Raw genomic sequence first — 21,156 nt, forward strand, 5'->3', positions numbered from 1 at the left:
CTAAAAATGGCTTAATCTATCTGTACCATGTTTAATTATTAAAATTGTCTTATGAAGAAGGCTGTAAGAAGGAAAGAAAGAAGGAAAAGAGGAAAAATAGAAAGGAAGAAGGAAGGGGGGGAGGAGAGAGAGAGGAGCCATTTGGCATTTATTTGGAAGCAGAGTCAAACTTGCTATTTGGTGGTAGCATTGCCATCTGGATGTAATAGACCACAACATAGACTTCATACAATGTTACTTAGTGATCTTTGTAGCGAGAAGTTTGCTTTGTGGTTTTACTTTCAGAGATTATAGCTTCTTTCCTACTTAAATTGGGAATTGGACCCGTGGAGCTCTCTATTATAACTGATTCTCTCATTCTGAGACTCACTGTATGCCAAGCAGATGCCCAACAGCTGATGTGATTTCTACACCAACATTGGTGGCTGGGGGAGTCAGCAGCAACAGTTGTCATCATCCTTTTCAACTCATAACAAAATAGATACTTAGATAGGTAAATAACTTGCTTGAGGTGATACAGCTAGGATTTTGGTCTGAACTGTAAAAATAATGCATGCCATAGATTGTAATAAGGTTTTGTAAGCTAGTGCCATACAGAGTACCTGGCACCTGGTTGTTTGCTGAATGACTAATGACTATAAAAAAAGAAGAAGAAAGACATTCTTTTGTACCTGATACCATAGCCTTTCTGTTAAATTATAGTTTGTCATTTTGCCTGATGCAAGCAAGGTTTTTATATTCTAAAAAACCCTGGAAATGAGATGCCTTGCTCTTTTTTACTTGAGTTATGCTGTTCCATACTAGTTACAGATCCAATTCCAGGTTGACATTAAATATGGAATTATGAGAATACTGGGTTTTTTCCCTAGTAGGAAATTTTAGAATTTTGTACATGTTTTAAAATCAGTATTACTTGTCATGTTCATTTTGGAAATCTTTTATGGCTTTTTAAAATGGCTATATCTTTATTGAACATGTGGGAAGCTAATATGCTCAATTTCATAGACTTTTCATTTGAGGATTCACAGCTGTATTTATCAAAGGTGGGCTAGACTACTTGCATTAGAATCACCTAGATGCTTGTTAAAATGCAGATTCTAGGTTCTCAGGACCCAACCCTAGACTTTAAATTAGTTTTAGAACCACTGATCTATAGGCTGAAGACTACAGAATCATTTATTTTCATGTCAATATAAATTTTCTTAGAAAGAAATGAGAAGTTATGTATTTTTCAAAGTCTCAGTTGCTAGGGTTTTTTTTTTTATTATTAGATCATAAGAAATATACCAAGATATTTCTCCTAGGTTGATAAACCAATTTGGATATTCATGACTAATGTCAGTGAAAATGGCAACTGGGGAATAAAATTCTGATACATGTTAACAACATGGATGAGCCTTGAACACATTGATTATGGTAAGTGAAATAAACTAGACACAAAAGGACAAATATTATAATTCCACTTAAATACTTAGGAGCAATATGATCTATTCATTATTATCAAATACATATTTTTTTAAGTACAGGTAACTGACTTGGGACTGGATATAATGAGAAGGGTAACACTACCTTCACGTCATCTTATGGTCTACTTACAGAGACAGAAATAATATATACATAGATAAGCAAATATGTAGCAAATGAGAACTTTTAAAATAGAAGTTCAAGAGATGTAAAATTCTTGGATTCCAGACTATCTTTTGGCTTTGTGGCTAGTTTTTCACATTTAGATCATCACTGGTATCAGTTCTGCTGTACCCATACATTACAAAATCCATTTTCACATTTATGTTAAAGCTATTTTCTTGTTCTGGTTTGGTGTTTCAGGATTTAAATGTGAAATTATATTGCTGAACGTAATGTAACCAAAAGTGTATGGGAAAAATTGATGAACTATTAGTTTACATACTTTCAATTTTCTAACAAAACCAGTGTTTTACTGTGGCAGTACAACCCATTGCAGTGTTAGTGTGTCTCTTGATCCATATCAAGGGAATAGCTTAGCACTAAAGCCGCCATTCAGAACAAAGAGACTCTTGGAAGATGATATGACATCAGGTCAATATGTTACTTCAGCTGACTCTAACAGAAGACATCTAGGAGCTATGGTCTTGAAAATTAACTTTCTGGATCAAGATAGTTTATTAGTTGGCAGTTAAGAAATTCTGTGTGCATTCCCCAAAGCTAAGGTTAAGGTGAAAGCAATTGAGCCTTTTAACACTTAAAAAAAGGTGGAGGTGAAATGAAATAGCCATTCAAAACAGCAAATAATTAATTGAGTCTCTTTGTTAACAGGCAGGGGGTCAAGTACACATGGCCACAGCAATGATACAGTCTGCATTCTAAACAGCTGAGTCTTTGACTTGAAAGTGACTAGATTGGATCACTGGGAACTAATTAAAATGAGGTTTTAATTTAGAAGGGTAGTGATATAGTTTGAAAGATACTATAAGAGATTCAACTATGGTCATTTACCTTTTTGTCTTCTCATCTGTTCTATAGAGTTAAAACTTTGAGTTTCATTTCCGTTCCTTTTCTTTTTTTAAATCATGTTATCTATTAGTTTTATACTTGTAACTAATAATTCTGCAGTAGGATATTGATTATTCAGTTAGATCAGTAGAACTATGAATAGATAGACTTTTATGTGTTAAAAGTTAATAAAAATGAAATATGACTTTTCTCAAAACATTTGAATTAGCTACCTCTTCATCATAGGGTCTCTCTTGAATATTGTATTTAAATTTTTAAAGCCTGGAATTATAAGAACTGGGGGGTTGTAATTGTAAAAGATGAGATGTGCAGAAAATTTTCCTCATATGTATAACACAAACCAATACAACAGAAAATAATTGTGTTTAAAATAAAGGGCCAAAAGCAAACGTGCATAATATTTAGTTGACAAATGATTTCAGAGAAGGGTAAGTTTCCAAAATATACAGGGAGTGGTGCTGAAGAAAATTTTTGGGAAGAAGAAGAAAAGACCTGGAACATTTCTTGGATTGTGCTGTAAAGAATTAGAGGAAGGCATCTGAGTGCCAGTGAACAGCCTGGAGGGATGGGCATCGTGCTGGAAAAAGCAAGGCAAACAGATGGCAGTGGGGAGAAAGAACTGATAAAGGGTGGGAGAGACATGGTATGCATCAGTAAGGCTTTGGGGCTCTGTTTTAAAATGAAGCTGAATCAGAGGATTTTTGTGAGAAGTATTTACTTGATTTTCCTATATCTTTTCCAGAAAGACATTTTGTTTTGGGGAGTGGGGTTAGGCTATTGAAAAGTTTTCAATAGAGTTTAATAATGTTATATAAATCAAAACAGCTATCCATATGGTCATTCCAAAACATGGTGGTGTTACCTACAAAATGCGCTCCAATGTGGTTTAGATCCCTGCAAACATGTTTTATGCTGGAGTTCTTTCTTAACCACTGATGTTTGTGCTCATGTCTCTTGGCAAAGCTCTCATGCTAGAGTGAAATGAAACTCATAAGTTTCTACCATTCAGATGAAGAATGGTGGGTGGTGAGCATATGTTTCTGAGAATCTGCTTTTATTTAAATTAAAGCCTCCTTCATACATTTAATCCACAGGCATTGTAAGACCAGTTGGAGATTATTTCCCTTAATTTTATTCAGCCTTGTTTTACTCGATTGTAGAGGTATTTAGGATTACGAATGGTTCTTACGCCAGTGTCTGGGAGAGACTCACTAAGCTTCAGCTGTGGGAACCATAGAGCAATCAGGCCCCCTGTGAATTTTGTCCACATGTGAAGATGAGGGTTTGCTCTCACTTTAACTTAATAACTGCCTCTGCTGTTCTGGTTTTGAGGAAAGCTATTGATCATGTTTGAGCTGTAGAATGGTTTCAAAGCCTGTGAAATGTACAACTGAGGAAGAACCTCAATATGACATTTGTAAAGATTAGAGTCCATTTTGTGTGTGTACGAAATTAGAGGAAAAGCAGGTGAACCTTCTCACATTAATCAGTGTCTTTCAACCTAGAATCAATGCAGCTTCCTGGAAGGAACAACACATGTGGGCAGTCATTGTATGTTTCCATTGTAAGTGAGGACTCAATTATTCAGAACAAAATTTTAGGAAGTAGAAAAAATGTGGCTATAGTATGTGTATACTAAACAATGATAGAAAGGCGATAGTCTTCTGACAAATTGTGGCTTCCACATACTCAGTATTTTTATTAAAAAGAATTACCTAAACAAATTTTATATCTATTGCTATTTACAGTCAACTAAAAATGGCATGACAGAATCTTTAGCCTTGTGAAAGGATGCATCACAGGTTGAGATATGGTTCTGATTTTTGGAAAGGGATTTCTTTGGTGTTTTAGAAATAGAACACTAGCAACTAGGAATTTTCCCCAGCCTTATTAAGGTATAATTGACAAAAACTATATGTATTTATGGTGTAAATACATATGTATACATACGATAGGCATATACTTTGTGAAAAGATTAAATCAAGCTAATTAACATATCCATCACCTCATATTTATCTTTTGTGGTAAGAACATTTAATATCTACTCTCTTAGCGATTTTCAAGTGGATAGTACATTATTATTTACTATAGTCACCAGGCTGGTACAATAGATCTCCAGAACTACTGTCTACCTGAAACTTCGTACTCTTTGACCCATATCTCCCCATCTTTGCCTCCTCCCCGTGGAACCCGTGGGTTCTACTCCGTGTGACAAGTAAGAATTTGACCTCTGAATTTTTTTTTTTTTTTTTTTTTACAAATAATAAAACTTTTCCAGGATAACCTAATGAGAAAAAGGGCAATCATAGGAATTTGTAAGTAACAACAGAATGATAACCAAACTTTCTCTGATTCTGAGGCTCTGTTAAATGACTAGAACCCAAATGTAGCACCTGGAAGGATCTTCTTTCTCCAAGTCAGTGCTTTGCTGCTGTCTTCGCTAAAGCCTCAGACACTACACTATCTTCTTACACATCTGCCTTTGTGTTTCTCTCCAGTCACGGCTCTGTACTTCTCAGGCGTGGTTTACTCCAATAAGGTAACTTCTATTAGTTCTTGGACATAATTCTCCCCCATTTTACTATTATTGTCTCCAAAGTTCCCTTATATTCTCTCACATTTTTTTAACCCCTAAATTTTTGCCATTCTTAACTTGCCCTCTTTCACCAAAAAATATTTATTTATTCTCTGCTACTAAAAATCCTTTCCAAATTAAGCCTTCCCTCTAGCTCTCTCCCCCTCGCTCTAGCTCCATGTAGTTCATCCAGCAGAAAGAAAACAGGTAGTACTAGAAGACTTAGAAACATATGCATATCGTTAAGAATAAGAGTTGGACATTTAATTTAATCTTAATATTATTTTATTAGTATTAGTGTTAAAGGATTGATAAACTATCATAGTAACAAGTTCTAGTAATATAAATAGCAGAAAAAAATCATATGGAAAAAAATTCTGATAACTTAGCAGCTAGAGCTGTATAAATGGCTATCAAGCCAAACCAGTAAATGATAATGCTGTTTTTAGAGGTGACTAGTTGCAGTTGATTTTGTAAAATCCCAAACCTCATGTATTTTTTTTTTCCCAGAGACAATTTGCTAATACTACTCAGTCTATTACTGGGGGCATAAAGTTGACATTTCCAAGGGAGCAAATTGTGTGTCTTTATTGCAACCTAACTGAGAACTCTTCTGCAAAACAATAGTACTGTATTTTAAAAATTAATAAGTTCAACAGGGTTAGAACAGAGATGAGTCAGGATACTTCATATTCTACTTATGTTCTAACCTCCACACTGTCAACATTCTCCAGGGAGTGAGCATTTTACAGAAATTAGGATAGTATCACTGATAATGCAGAATTTCACCTCTCCCCACACATACACCTAACTCAGTTTTGCTAGGAAATTTTGACTCCAGCAGCACAGTCGAAACATTAATAATGCTTGTCACTGCAGTCACTAGAGAGCATATTAATCCATAGATGTATGCAGTGGAATAAAAAAATGGAATGGGTACAAATTCTCAGGCCATAAAAATCAGAAATGCAAAAATATGTAACTTTCTTTTGCCATTACCGAATTTAAGTTTCCTACTGCAAACAAAATCTTATTCTTTTCATTTGAGGGTAAACTTAAGAGCTTTCTGAGGCAATTTGAGGCAAATTAAATCTGATTATGGTTCTGCATCTTGTCTGACTAGCATGTAAGTTCTGGGGACTTCACAGCATGCTGGCGTCCATGGAGAGATGCGTTGGCCTGTCTGGTTCTCAGTTACAAAGGTCCACCCACTAACACCCCCCAGTGCTGCCAACCACTGAAATGTCCCCATTCCCATATGACTCTTTATTATCTATTGCCTGATCCTGAAAAGTGTCATATGGTAACCTAAAGTGCTCCAGGTAAAGGACCCTAGGTGAAACGCTCAAGACTGCCTCTGTTCTCACTGTCCTCACTTTTACCAAGACACTCCCTGCCCTAAGCTTGGCATCTCACACCTTACAAATGACCAGTGTCATGGCAAACTGGCAAGTGAGCCATGTTGGGGACAGGCTGACCCTTGAGCCGTTCTTCCAATAGCATTCTCCAGGTGACTACAGATACTACTAACATCTTGTATGGGCTTTGGCTTAAAGATCTTGACTTCAGCTCTTGCATACCGATACTCGTTTTGCATTTCAGGTGGTCTGCCTTCTTTGTGCCATAGCGATGGAGATGGATATGTTTCCATACAGAAAATACAAATAGCCTACTCTTTCAGGGTGTTCTGTGGTAACTGAAAATACGTGGTATATTTCCCAACCTGATTAAAACTAAGTCTAAAGTTGGTTAGCTTAATTAAAGTATTAGGATTATGAGGCTAGATTGATGGATTTATTCCTTTGAAGACCAGTTAATTGTTTTTTTCCACGCCCCTAAATGGTATTCTGTTGCAAAGGCATACTCAGTGAGATACGGTGGGTAGAAGGCGCAAACCTAGCTTGACTACAGGAAGAACAAACACTTCTGAATGGATGTGCAACATTGGGAGCAGAGTAGTGTTGTTTCTGTATGAAGGTGTGCACTTTGAGAGTCTGTATTAAAAAAATAGTTGGTATTTAAATTTATGTTATGTATTTATCTCCTTCATTTCCACAGATATGTTCAACTTCAGGCATATTCAAGATATGAAAACCCAGTTTTACACAGTAAATAAATCAGGGAATGTAGTTTTTATAACCAGAGTTTCTTTATAGATCAAAGGAGTTTTTTTAAATACTATGACTCGATATTGCATGGTAGGATACATACACACACATATATTACATATGTGCTATATACATATAAAAATTTACACACAACCTATTCTAGACAATGAGGTACAACTGTAATTTAAAATCTGAAGATTGTATTGTTCTATGTTTCGAAATACTTGAGTTAATAAACGTTGGTGGAAATTGATTCATTGTTATGATTATGCTAAATTCCTTAGATTTTTTTCATTGTTATATGAAGACATTTGTTTTTCAGAATCAAAAACACTCCATTACAAAACTACTGCAGCTCTTTTCAATTACAGAAGTTAGAGTCATAATACACAATTAATTGATTTTTACATAATCCAAGGCTGATTTACTAATAAGACCAGTTGTCACTATTTGCTTATTAAATACCTCCTAATCATAGTTACTGAAAGTGAAACAACTCTTACATTTAACCAAGAAATTTTTTGTCAATAAGCAACAGTGTAATTCTTTAATGTTCATGCTTTTGTTGTTGTTCCTGCTGCTGCATTCTCACTCAGGTCATGAGAAACCTGGCTGGAATCTCTTTGGTGCCCTGACAGATTCTATTGTTGCTCCTCAGTATCCTGAGGTAGGGTAGGGTATACTCTGAGAGTGGCCAGAGCAGATGAACTATCCCCTCCCTTTGTTAGATGAACTAACAAAGAGCAAGCTATTTGTATTTTCCGTCCTCCACAAAAATGAGTTTGTATAAGCCCCAGTGTTTGAAATTCTACTCACTTCTTGTTAAAGTTTTCTGTACACATAACCACCTCTGTCCCAGCCCTATGATGCCTTTCCCAGGATCCCCTTCCACCTCTAGAAAATAAGACAAATCTGAGATGTTAACCTGGGTTCTTGCCACCTCATCTGTAAGTCATTTCGCTAATAATGAGGCCCTTGGATTGAAGCATTTTCTGGGATATCAAGGCAAAAGTGATTATTAAGGATTGGATATACATATATCATTTTCTGAAAGTATGCCTGAAGTTAAAAGCTCTGCACTTGTGAGCATCTCAAGCATGAATCCAAAGAACAACAAAAGTCTGTGCTTTCTTTTGTTTAAAAGATTCACATGACACAAAGAGAAGTCAGCAAAGGGAAAAAGGTAGCTGAAATACTGACCTAGGTTTCTACTTGTATTAATTAATAAAACCATATTGAATTTCAAAAATGAATCATTAAAAATGGAGCAGTATGCACAAAGTTTACACTGTTGACAGTGAACCAAGTGTGGAGAATCTAAAAATGAAATTACTCGTTTCTCCTTTATGAATTGAAGAAGGGATGCCTAAAATTTAGTGAGTGCCTACTATGTGCTAGAATTCCTGCTAGAGCCTTTATATGTGTTCTCTCACTAGTTATATGATGCTACAGGTAGAAGAACTCTTCAAGATTTCTAGACTCAAATGCCCTCAGTCACCACATACTTGTGAAACTGTGTCACTGGTGGGACTCTGGCAAATCCTCGGTATCTGCTTCTCAGCGACAACGGGCTGTTTTTCATGTAAGAATGTGGACCTAGGGATGCCAGATCTCCCCTTTTTTCAAGAGGAATAAGAAATTAGAATTTTTATATGAAATCTCCAGTTTGCTTGACCAGCTCAAGATTAAAAAAAAGAATACGTGGACCACACAAAACTTTCCTACAGGCTAGATTTGACTGTCTGGCTTCTGGTTTAGGACCTGTGATCTAAGCTTATCTTCCTGAAAATGAGACATAGACTGGTTATGTAGCTCGCCTTCAGTCAGCAGCTCGCTCACAGCAGAGATGGGACAGCCACAGCGGACTCCATGTCCACTGCGCTCCAGTCCATGCATCTTCAGGGCGCAGGAGGACCATCATGTGTTCTCCAGTGGAAAACTTAGGTCATGGAGAATGCGCAAGATTAAAAGCAGCAAAGAAAGGACGAGCTATACTCCTAAGCCTTTTCTAACTCTAACCACTATGTTAAACTCTGGCATCATTTTCTGAAATTTAAAAGAGAAAGAAGGAAGGAAGCTATCATTTGATGTGATTTTTTTGTAACTATGTTGAGTGGCCTTCTCATTCTACCTCTTATTTTGTTGCTTAAAACAACAGCAAAATTCATGTTTTTAAAATTATGATGATATAAAGTTACATGATTTAATGCATGGTTATCCTTTAGGACAGTGAAAAGTAACCTACCTGATAAAAGGCATCGCTAGAATATAAGTTCTTACTTTTACCTCATTAGTAAGGCACTAAGATTTACACCTCAGTGGGATATTTACAGCATAGTTAGTGTCTGGTAAACAATGGTATTTTTGAGGGATCAGTGCTTACATTAGACTATGGCTAAGGTGACTTCTAATCCTGAGATTAATTCTATGATAATCTGGGACAATACTGACCAGAGATTATGAGACCTAAGACATGGCTCTGTTTGGCTGGTCGTGGATAAAAATTGTAACATTTATATCAAGATAGGAAGTGAAATTCAAAATACAAACACTGAGCATGGTGTTATGGAAATCCTGGTGTGTCTACACTAGACCCTGCTCTCTCCTGCACAACTATTCCGGTTAGAGACATACTCTGCCAAACCAAACAGATTTGCTGAGACCCATGCAGTACAGAGTCGATTCTAGACTCCTTGTCCCCGCCTCAGGGAAATCTTACCTAACTAAATCAGAAGCGTAAAATAGAATGCTTAAAACCCAGGTCCCAGAAAAAATATTATAAAATGTTGCTTATTAGGAAAACACTAAAATTAAAAACTTAAATGCAAATTTGCATATTTGTTGAACAGCATACATTATGTTCCTAAAGTAAGGCATAATCCTTTACTTGATATTCTTTACATTTTCTCGGAGTTAGGTGGCCAAGAAAATTAAGACAAAGAGAAGTTTAATAACTTTTATGATATAAATCTGTAGTAACTCTCCTACCACTTCACTTACATCAAAGTAATGTATTCAACAGCCTAATGATTACAATATAGATATAGATTTTAAGCAGTAATGGAATTAATGTTAGTAATAGCTTTTTTTATTTTGAATTATTTGATTAGATTCATGAATTTAATATTACATTAAAATTTATAGATATGTTTGAAGTAGTAATTCATAAGACTTTAATTATATAGATAGCTCACTTTGCATATTCTATTTTGCCTCATGATCTTAAAATATAGATTATTTTAAGATGTAAAGTACTTTTCAAACATCTCAAAAGCTTACAGATTGTTGGCATAAAATATTTTTATGCTAATAGGGGTTGCTTTTCATATTACTTCATTAATGTTAATCTCACCTCATATTAGGTTAAACTTGGTAATGAGTTTAGGTCTATACCCCTATCTTGGAGCATTTCTTCTCAGTTAATGTCATATGACACAAACAGATATCATCTGCTAAAGGGCGTCACAATAATCTGGACCAAAAACCTGGGCATGAAAGTTTTTAACACACGCAGAACTTTTTGGCCCTTTGTTTTAGATTCTTCCTAATCTTCTCCCAGGAAAATTGGTTGAACGTTTTTCTTTTTGTACTAACAGATGCGAAGTCGTGATAGCAATAATGTTTTCTAACTAGCATTTTCAGTCCGCATATTCTGTTGATATTTTCGTGTCATTGAATATTCTTCTATAACATTTTTAGTGACTGTAAATTATTTCATTATATTGGTGGACTATAATTTATTTACTCAATCTCCTCTTATTGAATTTTTTTATGTTCATATAGCTAAAATTTTGCATACAACCACAATCGTTTCATTAAGATAAATTCCTATAAGTATAATGGTCATGTTAAAAAGAATATAAAATCTTGACACTGCCTTAGCAAAAGGCATGTTACATGACCGCACAGTTTACATATAGAGTATCCATGTCCCTAAACCCTCAGTGACAGTTTATTTTTATTAGTAGTAATACATCTTTGTCAATATGGTAAGAAAATGTTTTAATATCTCCTTGTTTTACTCTACAAACTTACTTGGTGACCACTGAGGCTGAATAGTGTTTTATGCACTTCTGCTTATCTAAACAGAGAGGTGTGGGAGGGGCGTTTTCTAAAAGGTCTATAAGTAACGCTGCACAGAGGACCCAGATCCCATCAGCTTGAATGTGCCTAGACCCCTCACTCTAGCTGTACGTTAATGACATTAAAATTGTGGAAATATAATGTGTATCCATTTTAATGAAGGGGAGAGGCCAGTCAAAATTCAGATCACATTTTCTTTTAAAATAAAGAGTATCAATAAATTAGTGGAAAACTGTGAAACTAATTATCACAAGTAGGTGCAACTAGTTGACATGATTCCATTTTCTCTGCCCCAGTGTATGTTCTTGGCATTTTTGTCAAAATTGATTTGGCTGTACATGAATGGATTTAATTCTAGCTTCCCCCATTCTGTTCCGTTGGTGTGTGTGACTCTTTTAATGCCAGTGCCATGGTGTTTTGGTTACTGGGGCTTTGTAGTATAATTTGAAATTAGGTAGTCTGATACCTCCAGCTTTGTTCTCTTTGCTTGGGATTGCTTTAGCTACTTAGGGTATTTTATGGTTCCATACGAATTTGAGGATTTTTTTTTCTATCTCTGTGAAGAATGTCTTTGGTATTTTGATAGGAATTTCATTGAATGTGTAGATCACTTTGGGTCGTGTAGAGATTTTTGGCAAATATTAATTTTTCCAATCCATGAACATGAGGTATCTCTTTATTTTTTGTTTTCTCTTCAATTTCTTTCTCTGGAATTCCAGTATTATGTTGAATAGAAGTAGAAAAGTGGGCATTCTTGTCTTGTTCCAGATCTTAGTGGAAAGGCTTTCAGTTTTTCCCTGTTCAGTGTGATATGAGCTGTGGCTTGGTTATATATGGCCTTTATCATGTTGAGGTATGTTTGTTCTGTGCCCAATTTATTGAGAGTTTTTGTTTTGTTTTGTTTTTTCATCTTGAAGGCATGTTGAATTTCATCTAGTGCTTTTCAGCATCTATTGAAATGATCATATGGATTTTGGTCCTTGATTCTGTTGATGTGGTATATCACATTAATTTATTGGGTTATGTTGAACCATCCTTGCATCCGTGGGATGAATCCCACTTGATTATAGTGAATGATCTTTTTAATGTGTTGTTTGTTTGTTTGTTTGTTTACTTATTTATTTATGTATTTTTGCATGCACACACTTCATTTAATTTATATTTATTTTTTAATAATTTTTATTTTAAAATACTAAGGTGTACAAGTGTTCTCGTTACATGAATGCATTGTATAATGCTAAAGTCAAGACTTTTAGTGTGCTTGTTACCATAATAGTAACATTGTACCCAATAGGTAAGTTTTTATGGCTCACCTCCCTCCCATCCCCCCTTCTTAGTTTCCAATGTCCTTTATAACAGTTTATGTCCATGTGTACTCACTGTTTAACTCTCACTTATTAGTGAGAACACGTAGTGTTTATTTTTCCATTCCTGAGGTACTTCACTAGGTAATGTTCTCCAATTCCATCCAACTTGTTGCAAATGACATTATTTCATTCCTTTTTATGGCTGAGTAATATGCCATGGTGTGTGTGTGTGTGTGTGTGTGTGTGTGTGTATGTGTGTGTACATGTGTGTATATACATACACACAATCCACACACATTTTCTTTATCCACTTATCAATTGATGGGCATTTAGGTTGATTCCATATCATTGCAGTTATGAATTGTGCTGCAACAAACATTTGAGTATAGGTCTATACTATAACACAGGGCTTAAATGGGACCCTAGAACAAATGGACCTAACAAACATTTATAGCACATTCTACCCCAAAACTGAAGAGTATACATTCTTTTCACCAGCACATGGAACATTTTCCAAGATAGATCATATGTTAGGCCACAAAACAAGTCTTAGCAAATTTAGAAAAATTGAAGTCGTATGTATCTTCTCAGACGACAGTGGAATAAAACAATAAATCAGTTCCAAGAGGAATTCTCAAATGACACAAATATATGGAAATTAAACAACCTGCTACTGAACAATCCTTGGATTATTAACAAAATCAAGATGGAAATTTAAAAAAAAAATTCAAATTGAATGATAAAGGCTACAAAAACTTCCAGAATCTATGAGATACAGAAAAACCGGTGCTAAGGGAAAAGTTCATAGCCTTAAATGCTTACTTCAAAAGACAGAAAGATCACAAATTAGCTGTCTAATAGTATTGGATTTAATTTCCATTTGTATCTTTGATTTTATTTATTTGGGTTTCTCTCTCTCTCTTTTTTTAGTTAATTTACGCTAAAGGTTTGTCAATTTTATCTTTTAAAAAAACCAACTTTTTGTTTTGTTGATCTGCAATTTTTTGTCTCTGTCATTTATCTCTGCTCTTTATTATTTATTTTTTTCTATTGATTTTGGGTTTGCTTTATTCTTACTTTTCTACTTCCTTGAAGTGCATTTTTAGGCTACTTGAAGTCTATTTTTTTATATAGGTGTTCATTGCTATAAAATTTCCTTTTGTACTGGGTTTACTGTATTCTATAAGTAGTGGTATGTTGTGTTTCCATTTTTATTTGTTTCAAGAAATTTTTTTGTTTCTTAATTTCTTCTTTAATTCATTGTTTGTCAGGACCATGTGTCTTAATTTCCTTATGTTTGTACTGCTTCCAAAATTCCTTTTGTTACTGATTTCTAGTTTTATTCTGTTGTGGTGAAAAAAGATACTTGATATGATTTTGAGTTTTTTGAATTTGGTGAGACTTATTTTTTGACCTAATATTTGGTGTATCCTGGAAAATGTTCCATGTGATGATGATAGGATGTATATTCCGCAGCAGTTGGGTTAAATGTTCTATAAATGTGTGTTAAGTCCATTTAGTCTAGAGTATAGTTTAACTTTGGTGTTTTTTTGTTGATTTTTGACTGGATGATCTGTCCATTGCAGGATGGTGGGTATAGAAGTTCCCTACTATTATTGTATTGCCATCTGTTTCTGTCTTTAGATCTGTTAATATTTGCTTTATATATTTTGGTCCTCTGCTATAGATAATCACTTAACCACAAAGGAAGATAGTAAGAAAGGAAGAAAGGAGCAGATGATTTACAAAACAACTAGAATACAGGGAACAAAATGGCAGTAGTAATTTCTTACCTATCAATAATAACTTTAAATGTAAATGGAGTAAATTCTCTAATTAAAAGACATAAAGTGGCTAAATGGATTAAAAAACAAGACCCAAAAAATGCTGCCTAGGCTGGGCGCGGTGGCTCACGCCTTAATCCTAGCACTCTGGGAGGCCGAGGCGGGTGGATCGCTCGAGGTCAGGAGTTCGAGACCAGCCTGAGCAAGAGCGAGACCCTGTCTCTACTAAAAATAGAAAGAAATTATCTGGCCAACTAAAAAATATATATAGAAAAAATTAGCCGGGCATGGTGGTGCATGCCTGTAGTCCCAGCTACTCAGGAGGCTGAGGCAGTAGGATCGCTTGAGCCCAGGAGTTTGAGGTTGCTGTGAGCTAGGCTGATGCCACAGCACTCACTGTAGCCCAGGCAACAGAGTGAGACTCTGTCTCAAAAAAAAAAAAAAAAAAAAATGCTGCCTATAAGAAACTCACTTATAAAGACACACATATACTGAAAGTGAAGAGATGGAGAAAGATACTCCTTGCAAATAGAAACCAACAAAGAGCAGGAATGGCTGTACTTAGATAAAATAGGCTTTAATACAAAAACTGTAACAAGAGAAAAAGAAGGTCATTATATAATAACAAAGGAGTCAATTCAGCAAGAGGATATAATAACAGTAAATATGTACGAAGAATCTACTTCTAAGCTCTCTTACATGACTGTTACTAGACGTTTGTTCCTTACCACATGAGTCTCTCTCGTTTGGGATGCTCAGAATAGACATGAATTCTGCTAGAGTGGGTGATCCAGGAGAGAGTCTTGAGAAAGAAAGAGGAACAAGGAAAGACTCAAGGGAAGAAGAGAGGCAGAAGAAGAGGAAGACCCAAAGATGGAAGTGTAATTCTGTTTTATAACATAATCTCAAAAGTTTATACCATGACTTTTACCATACTGTCTTGACCTCACAGGTCAGTCCTACTACAATGCAGAAAGGCGTATATATACACAGAGTTTATATACCAGGAAAGGCAGGGATTTATTTAAAGTAAATAGTATTACTTTAAGTAGCATAAAATAAATGATATCTGCATTAAGTATATCAAAACTGTCAAATTCTTTTAACTTCCAGTAACCCTATTTCAACACTCTGAATATCATAATCATCAAATGACTTTTAAATGTAGTTTAAAAGAATTCTCTAATTCTTTATTAACAAATGCTTCTCATCTTCAGTATTTTTTTTTGGTGAAGATTTAAATAAAATGCTTCTGTTAATTTTAAATGAAATTAAAAACTATAGTATATAATCATTTTAAAGAAATGTATAATCATTTTCTTATATATGAATTCTCTTTCTTATAAGTACTTATCTTTAATAATAGTAATAGATTAATAATAAAATTTATCCTCAAACAGTAAAATTTTTTATCCTGCTGTATTTTTAATTTTTGTGACGTTTCAGCATTGATTCTTTTCCCCTAGAAGTTTAAAATGAAAATTACTTCAATAGCCATTTCATTCTCTTGGGACCTCAGTAGGATTGATGTCATGTCATGGGTACAAGGGATTCTCTAAGGACTTACTTACATACTTATTTATTTATTAATGAGACAGGGTCTCACTCTGTCACCCACGCTGCAGTACTATGACATCATCATAGTTCACAGCAACCTCAAACTCCTGGGCTCAAGTGATCCTCTTGCCTCAGTCTCCCCAGTAGCTAGGACTGCAGGTGTATACCACAAAGCCTGGCTAATTTTTTTTAGTTTTTTGTAGAGATAGAGTCTTGCTACGTTTCTCAGACTGGTCTGAAACTCCTAGACTCCATAATCCTCCCACCTCGGCCTTCTAAAGTGCAAGGATTACCAGCCTGTAATAACTTTAATATAGCCAACTTTGTTACAACATTCCTTTTTATTTTCTTAAAGTAACAGATGCATAACTAATTGGATAACTTTATCTTATTGTTCTAGGTCTCCAAAAAACCCAGAACAGAAAATTATTAAGAGAGTGATTGCTCTTGAAGGAGATATTGTAAGGTAAGTACTTAAACTGTTGTTTCTGAATTCAAGTTTTAAGTATCTGGATTGTTGTTTGGTTTTAAATCACATTACTTGGGAAGTGCATTTCAGTTCACAGGGCCAAAGCTTCAGAGACATCCCAGATGAGCTGATAGATCTTTAGTGAGCTTCATTAACCATTTCAGCATGTAAGGCTTAAATAAGCTTACTGATCAAATTGTCATTCTTTAATTGTGAGGCATAGGAGAAATAAATATTAATTATACTATAATAAAATTAACCACATACTCTAAAATGGCCATTAAATTGTTTTTCAGATTTTAAAATTAGCACAATTATTTTAAGATTGTGATGTCAAGATTCATTTTAGAAAAATTAAGGAACATTTTATTAGAAGCTAATATAGAAACTAAGAGTAATCTTTTACAATCACAGAGATGGGGAAAATTGCAAGGGATATGAAACAGAAACTTCTGAATCAGTGACAAGAATGGAAGTTTTAGATAATAACATTGTAACAATCAGGTAATTAAGCATCCTGTAACAATATCTTATTTATTCTACTTGCTGATAAATCAAGAGAAATGTTTGAGATTCAGCAAGTAAATATTTATGTGACATGACATGTCTCATTTTGATTGCTTTATTTAAATAAGTTGTAGCCAGATCTATACAGTGCGGTAGCCAAAATGCTTTGAAACCTACCTTCAGGAAGTTTTATTATCCTGTTTTCCCAAAATACTTTATCCTAAAATATGTGTATTAATGATAGTACATAAGCAATCTCAACAAAATGGACCTCAGTTGGTTTTAGAGCAGAATTTAGGCCCACAGTTCTCAAAAGATGGCCCGAGGATCTTGGGGGATCTCCAAAACCCTTTTAGGGGGTCTTTGAGATCAAAATTACTTTCCTAATAATACTAAGACATTATTTGCCTTTTTTACTCTCATTCTCTTGTGTGTACACAGTGGAACTTTCCATATGTGTGATATTGCAATAGATTGAATGTAAGAGCTGTTTTTCTCTATAGTTTATGCTTTTCCAGAAATTTTATTTAAATGGAATTATACAATATGTAGTCTTTTGTGTCTTTTTTTTTAACTTAGAAGAATGTTCTGTATGTTTCTCTGTGCTGTGCATGTTATCTGTAGTTCATTTTTATTGCTGAGTATAGTCCACTGTATGGACCTACCACATTTTGTTGATCCATTCACAAGTTGATACACATTAGGATTGTTTTCAGTTTAGGGATATTATGAGCAATACGATGGGTATTTGTGTAAATACTGTGAACATTTGTATCTTTTGGTGGAAATATGTTCTCATTTCTAGTGGATATACAGTCAGCCTTCTGTATCTGTGGGTTGGGCATACCTGGATTCAACCAACTGTGGATTGAAATTATTCAGAAGAAAAAAAAAAGAATGGTTGTGTCTGTACTGAACATGTGCAGACATTTTTGTTACTATTCCCTAAACAACACAGTATAATAACTATTTATATAGCATTTACACTGCATTAGGTATTATAAGTAATGCTGAGTGTTATGGTAAGTATGTGTTTAACTTTTTAAGAAACTGCCAAACTGTTTGAGAAAGTCGCTTTGCTATTTTATGTTCCACCAACAATATACAAGAGTTCCAGTTTCTGTACATCCTTGCCAGCACATGGCATTGTGAATATTTTGAATTACAGCCATGCTAGTCAGTGAAAGGTAGAATCTTATTGTTGTTTTAATTTGTGTTTCTCTGAAGACTAATGATACTGAACATTTGTTCATGTGCATGCTTGCCACTCATATGTCTTCTTGGGTGAAGTGTCTGTTCAAATCATCTGCCCACTTTTGTATTGGGTTGTTTATATTTTGAGTCCTAAAATGTTCTTTGATTTTGATTATTTTAATAGAGCGAGCATTTTGGGAACCTGTGTGTATAATGCTGTGATTTAAGTCAGAAGTATGTGTATAAGTAAGTATAAAAGGGCTTAGTTATCATTTCTTATAAAATATGCATTCTAAATTGGAAAAATTTGGTGACATTTTTTTACTTTTTGAAGAGCCTATCCAGCCTTCTGATTTCTGTAAGAAACTAGGAAGAGCAGTAAATTCAGAAAACCATTTGATATGCATCCATAAATACCCAAAATATACTTTTTATAATTGGAAAATAATATATGGATGTCATGCAAATCCCATTCAAAGAAGAGTCAGCAAACCTTGAAAACATTACGCTAAGTGAAAGAAGCCAGTCGGAAAAAATAATGTATTATATGATTCCATTCATATGAAATATCCAGAATATGCAAATTTATAGAAACAGAAATAGATTAGCAGTTACCAGAGGCATGGAATAGGGGGAATAGGAGTTACTACTAATGAATACAGGGGTTTTAGGATTTAGTTACACTTCCTGTAGGTTTTGGGAGTATTTTTATTTTGAATTATACATAATTAGAAGGTAGGAAAGGAACCATATTTTTTTCAGAGGTTAAACCTGTTAAAGTCTTAATCCAGTCTTCTATTTCATGTTCTGTTAGTCACTCTCCTTCAGGTTGCAGAAACCAGATACGTAGTGAAATACAGCTTCCAGGGCACTTATTTTAAAGGCACCCAGGGAAGTAAGGGCAGTAGGCCAAGCCGCAGTGTAGCCTCCCTGAGGAATAGGAATGGTGGTGCAGCAAGACTTCCATTTCTGTCACTTGCACCCTCTGTCTACCGGCACACTGCATCTGCCTATATTGGTTGGCTTTTGCCCCATTGTCAGCTGGGGGTACCTAATGTCTGAACTGCCTGAGAAAAATCTGAGTGTGCTGCTTTGCAATATAGATCTAGGATGTGTCCACCTGACAGACTGCTGGTCAACCAGCTGATTGGCTGCCTTTGGGGTAAGTGCTTCTCCCTGGTCCAGTCATCTGCAGCGAGGTAGACCAGGTACCTGGGACACTCCTTGTTAGTTATAAGGAACCTGTTGGAAGAGGCTTGTAGGTATGACGACTATGAGTCATTCCAGAATGAAGCATTGCAATTAGCAGTCACTTGTCTTAGCATTACCTTTTAGGAAACCTAAGTTCAATAAAACCATAATCTGCTCTCCTTAGTAGTTGCCTCAACATTACCCTCTGGGGAAGATAAACTTTTTTTTTTTTAAGTTTTAGTTTTTAATTATGGAAATAACACACACTTCTAAAATTCAAAATGTGATAAGGAACATCCTTGCACACATAACTTTTTACACATGTGTGATTTTGTAGAATAGATAGCTGGAAGTGAAAATATTGAGTTGAGGTATGTTGTTGTTATTAATTATGCTTGTTGTTATTTTTAGTTCTAATATATACTGCCAAATTTTTCTCCCAAGAGATTTGTGTATATTTATACTCTTTATCGACAAAGCATGAAATTACCTGTTCAGAGAAAATTTATTTAAAGGTCATGTGCAATGAGGAAGTTACAGACTTAAGATTCAGGAGTTAAAACATTTCAACACAAATTATAAAATTAGTTTTAGATGATCAGGTTATATTTATCGAGTCAGTGAAGTAACCACGTAGACCTTAGTACCATCCATTCAATGAGCGGCAGCCTAGATACTGGAGAGACATAATGAACAAAAGATAGAAGGTTCCTGCCCTCATAATGCTTACGTTCTCGTGGTTGGAAGCAGACAATAAAAAAATATTAATATATAACACATATTGCAATGGCATGGGTAAGAAATGCTATGAAAAAAATTATAGTAGGAAAAGATGTATAGAGAGATGGTGAGTGTCTGGGAGTGCTATGTCAGGTGGGATATTCACTGACAACATCTGTAACACAAAGATATTTGATCAGACTCAAGGGAGGGATACCAATACCAGTCTCTAGCCATACTGGTATCTGAGGGAAGGACCATTCAAATCAAAGGAATAACAAATGCTAACCTCTTAGGATACTTATTAGGTAAGTTCAAGGAATTGCAAGAAGTGAACATGGTTAGACCTTATTGAAGGAGGGAAAGTGAGGTAAGAGATTAGATCTAAGAGCTTTGCAGAGCCTTGTGGGTCAAATATGGATTTTTTATTTGTTTTAGTAGAATGATAAGCCAGTGGAGGCTTTTGGACCATAGAGCAATATGATCTGATTGGCATTTTTAAAGGATCACTCTTTCTGTGCTGCTTGGAGAATAGACTGAAGGGGGATAATCTGACTCAAATAACTGATATCTTATTTTTCTCTTGAGAAAAAAATATTTAAGTTCTTGTAAAATAGTTAAGTATCCTTGTTGATGACATGCATGATGACTGCTTTGATTTGTTATTTTCAGTGACTCAGATAAAAGTAGTCATGTTCTTTATAAGCGCAGTCATCATAATTACATTGACAAGGTGAAAATATAGTTGAAGTATTTTTTTCAGAGAACTGAGCCAAATATTCTTAAGATTGTAAAAGATGAGACTTTTAGAGGTCTGAGCTTTCTACCTCGATATCAGCATTGATTAAAATAATAATGCAATTGCTTGATTTTCGGGATCTCATAGCTAGCAATGTAGTCACTTTCATGATCTGGACGCAAATGGGTATGCTTGTCTCTAACACTGAACTTTAAAAAGCTAATGATAGTGATATTTAGACAGACCCATTAGGTTCCACCAAAATGTTTTTATAGTGATTTGCTTTTTCTTATTAATTTGTTATGATTCATATAGAAGCATTGTTTTAGAAAAACATAAAATGGATGTAAAGCACTAAACAGCAGCAAGCCAATGTGAATCAACCACAGTTGAAATTTTTAAGGTATCAACTTTTTTCTTTTTTTCCTT

At 34.9% G+C, this 21,156-nt stretch overlaps 1 protein-coding gene across 2 annotated transcripts in view; it reads left to right on the forward strand.

The window, feature by feature from the left end:
* IMMP2L (inner mitochondrial membrane peptidase subunit 2) overlaps positions 1–21,156 on the forward strand; it is a 1,016,843-nt gene that overhangs the window by 744,746 nt on the left and 250,941 nt on the right. For both annotated transcript variants that reach the window (XM_045565136.1, XM_045565137.1), the window contains exon 5: positions 16,308–16,373. In XM_045565136.1, the coding sequence (XP_045421092.1) occupies positions 16,308–16,373 (66 nt within the window). The remainder of the gene's footprint in view (positions 1–16,307; positions 16,374–21,156) is intronic.

The sequence above is a fragment of the Lemur catta genome, chromosome 11, assembly GCF_020740605.2.
Source record: "Lemur catta isolate mLemCat1 chromosome 11, mLemCat1.pri, whole genome shotgun sequence".
Lineage (NCBI taxonomy): Eukaryota > Metazoa > Chordata > Mammalia > Primates > Lemuridae > Lemur > Lemur catta.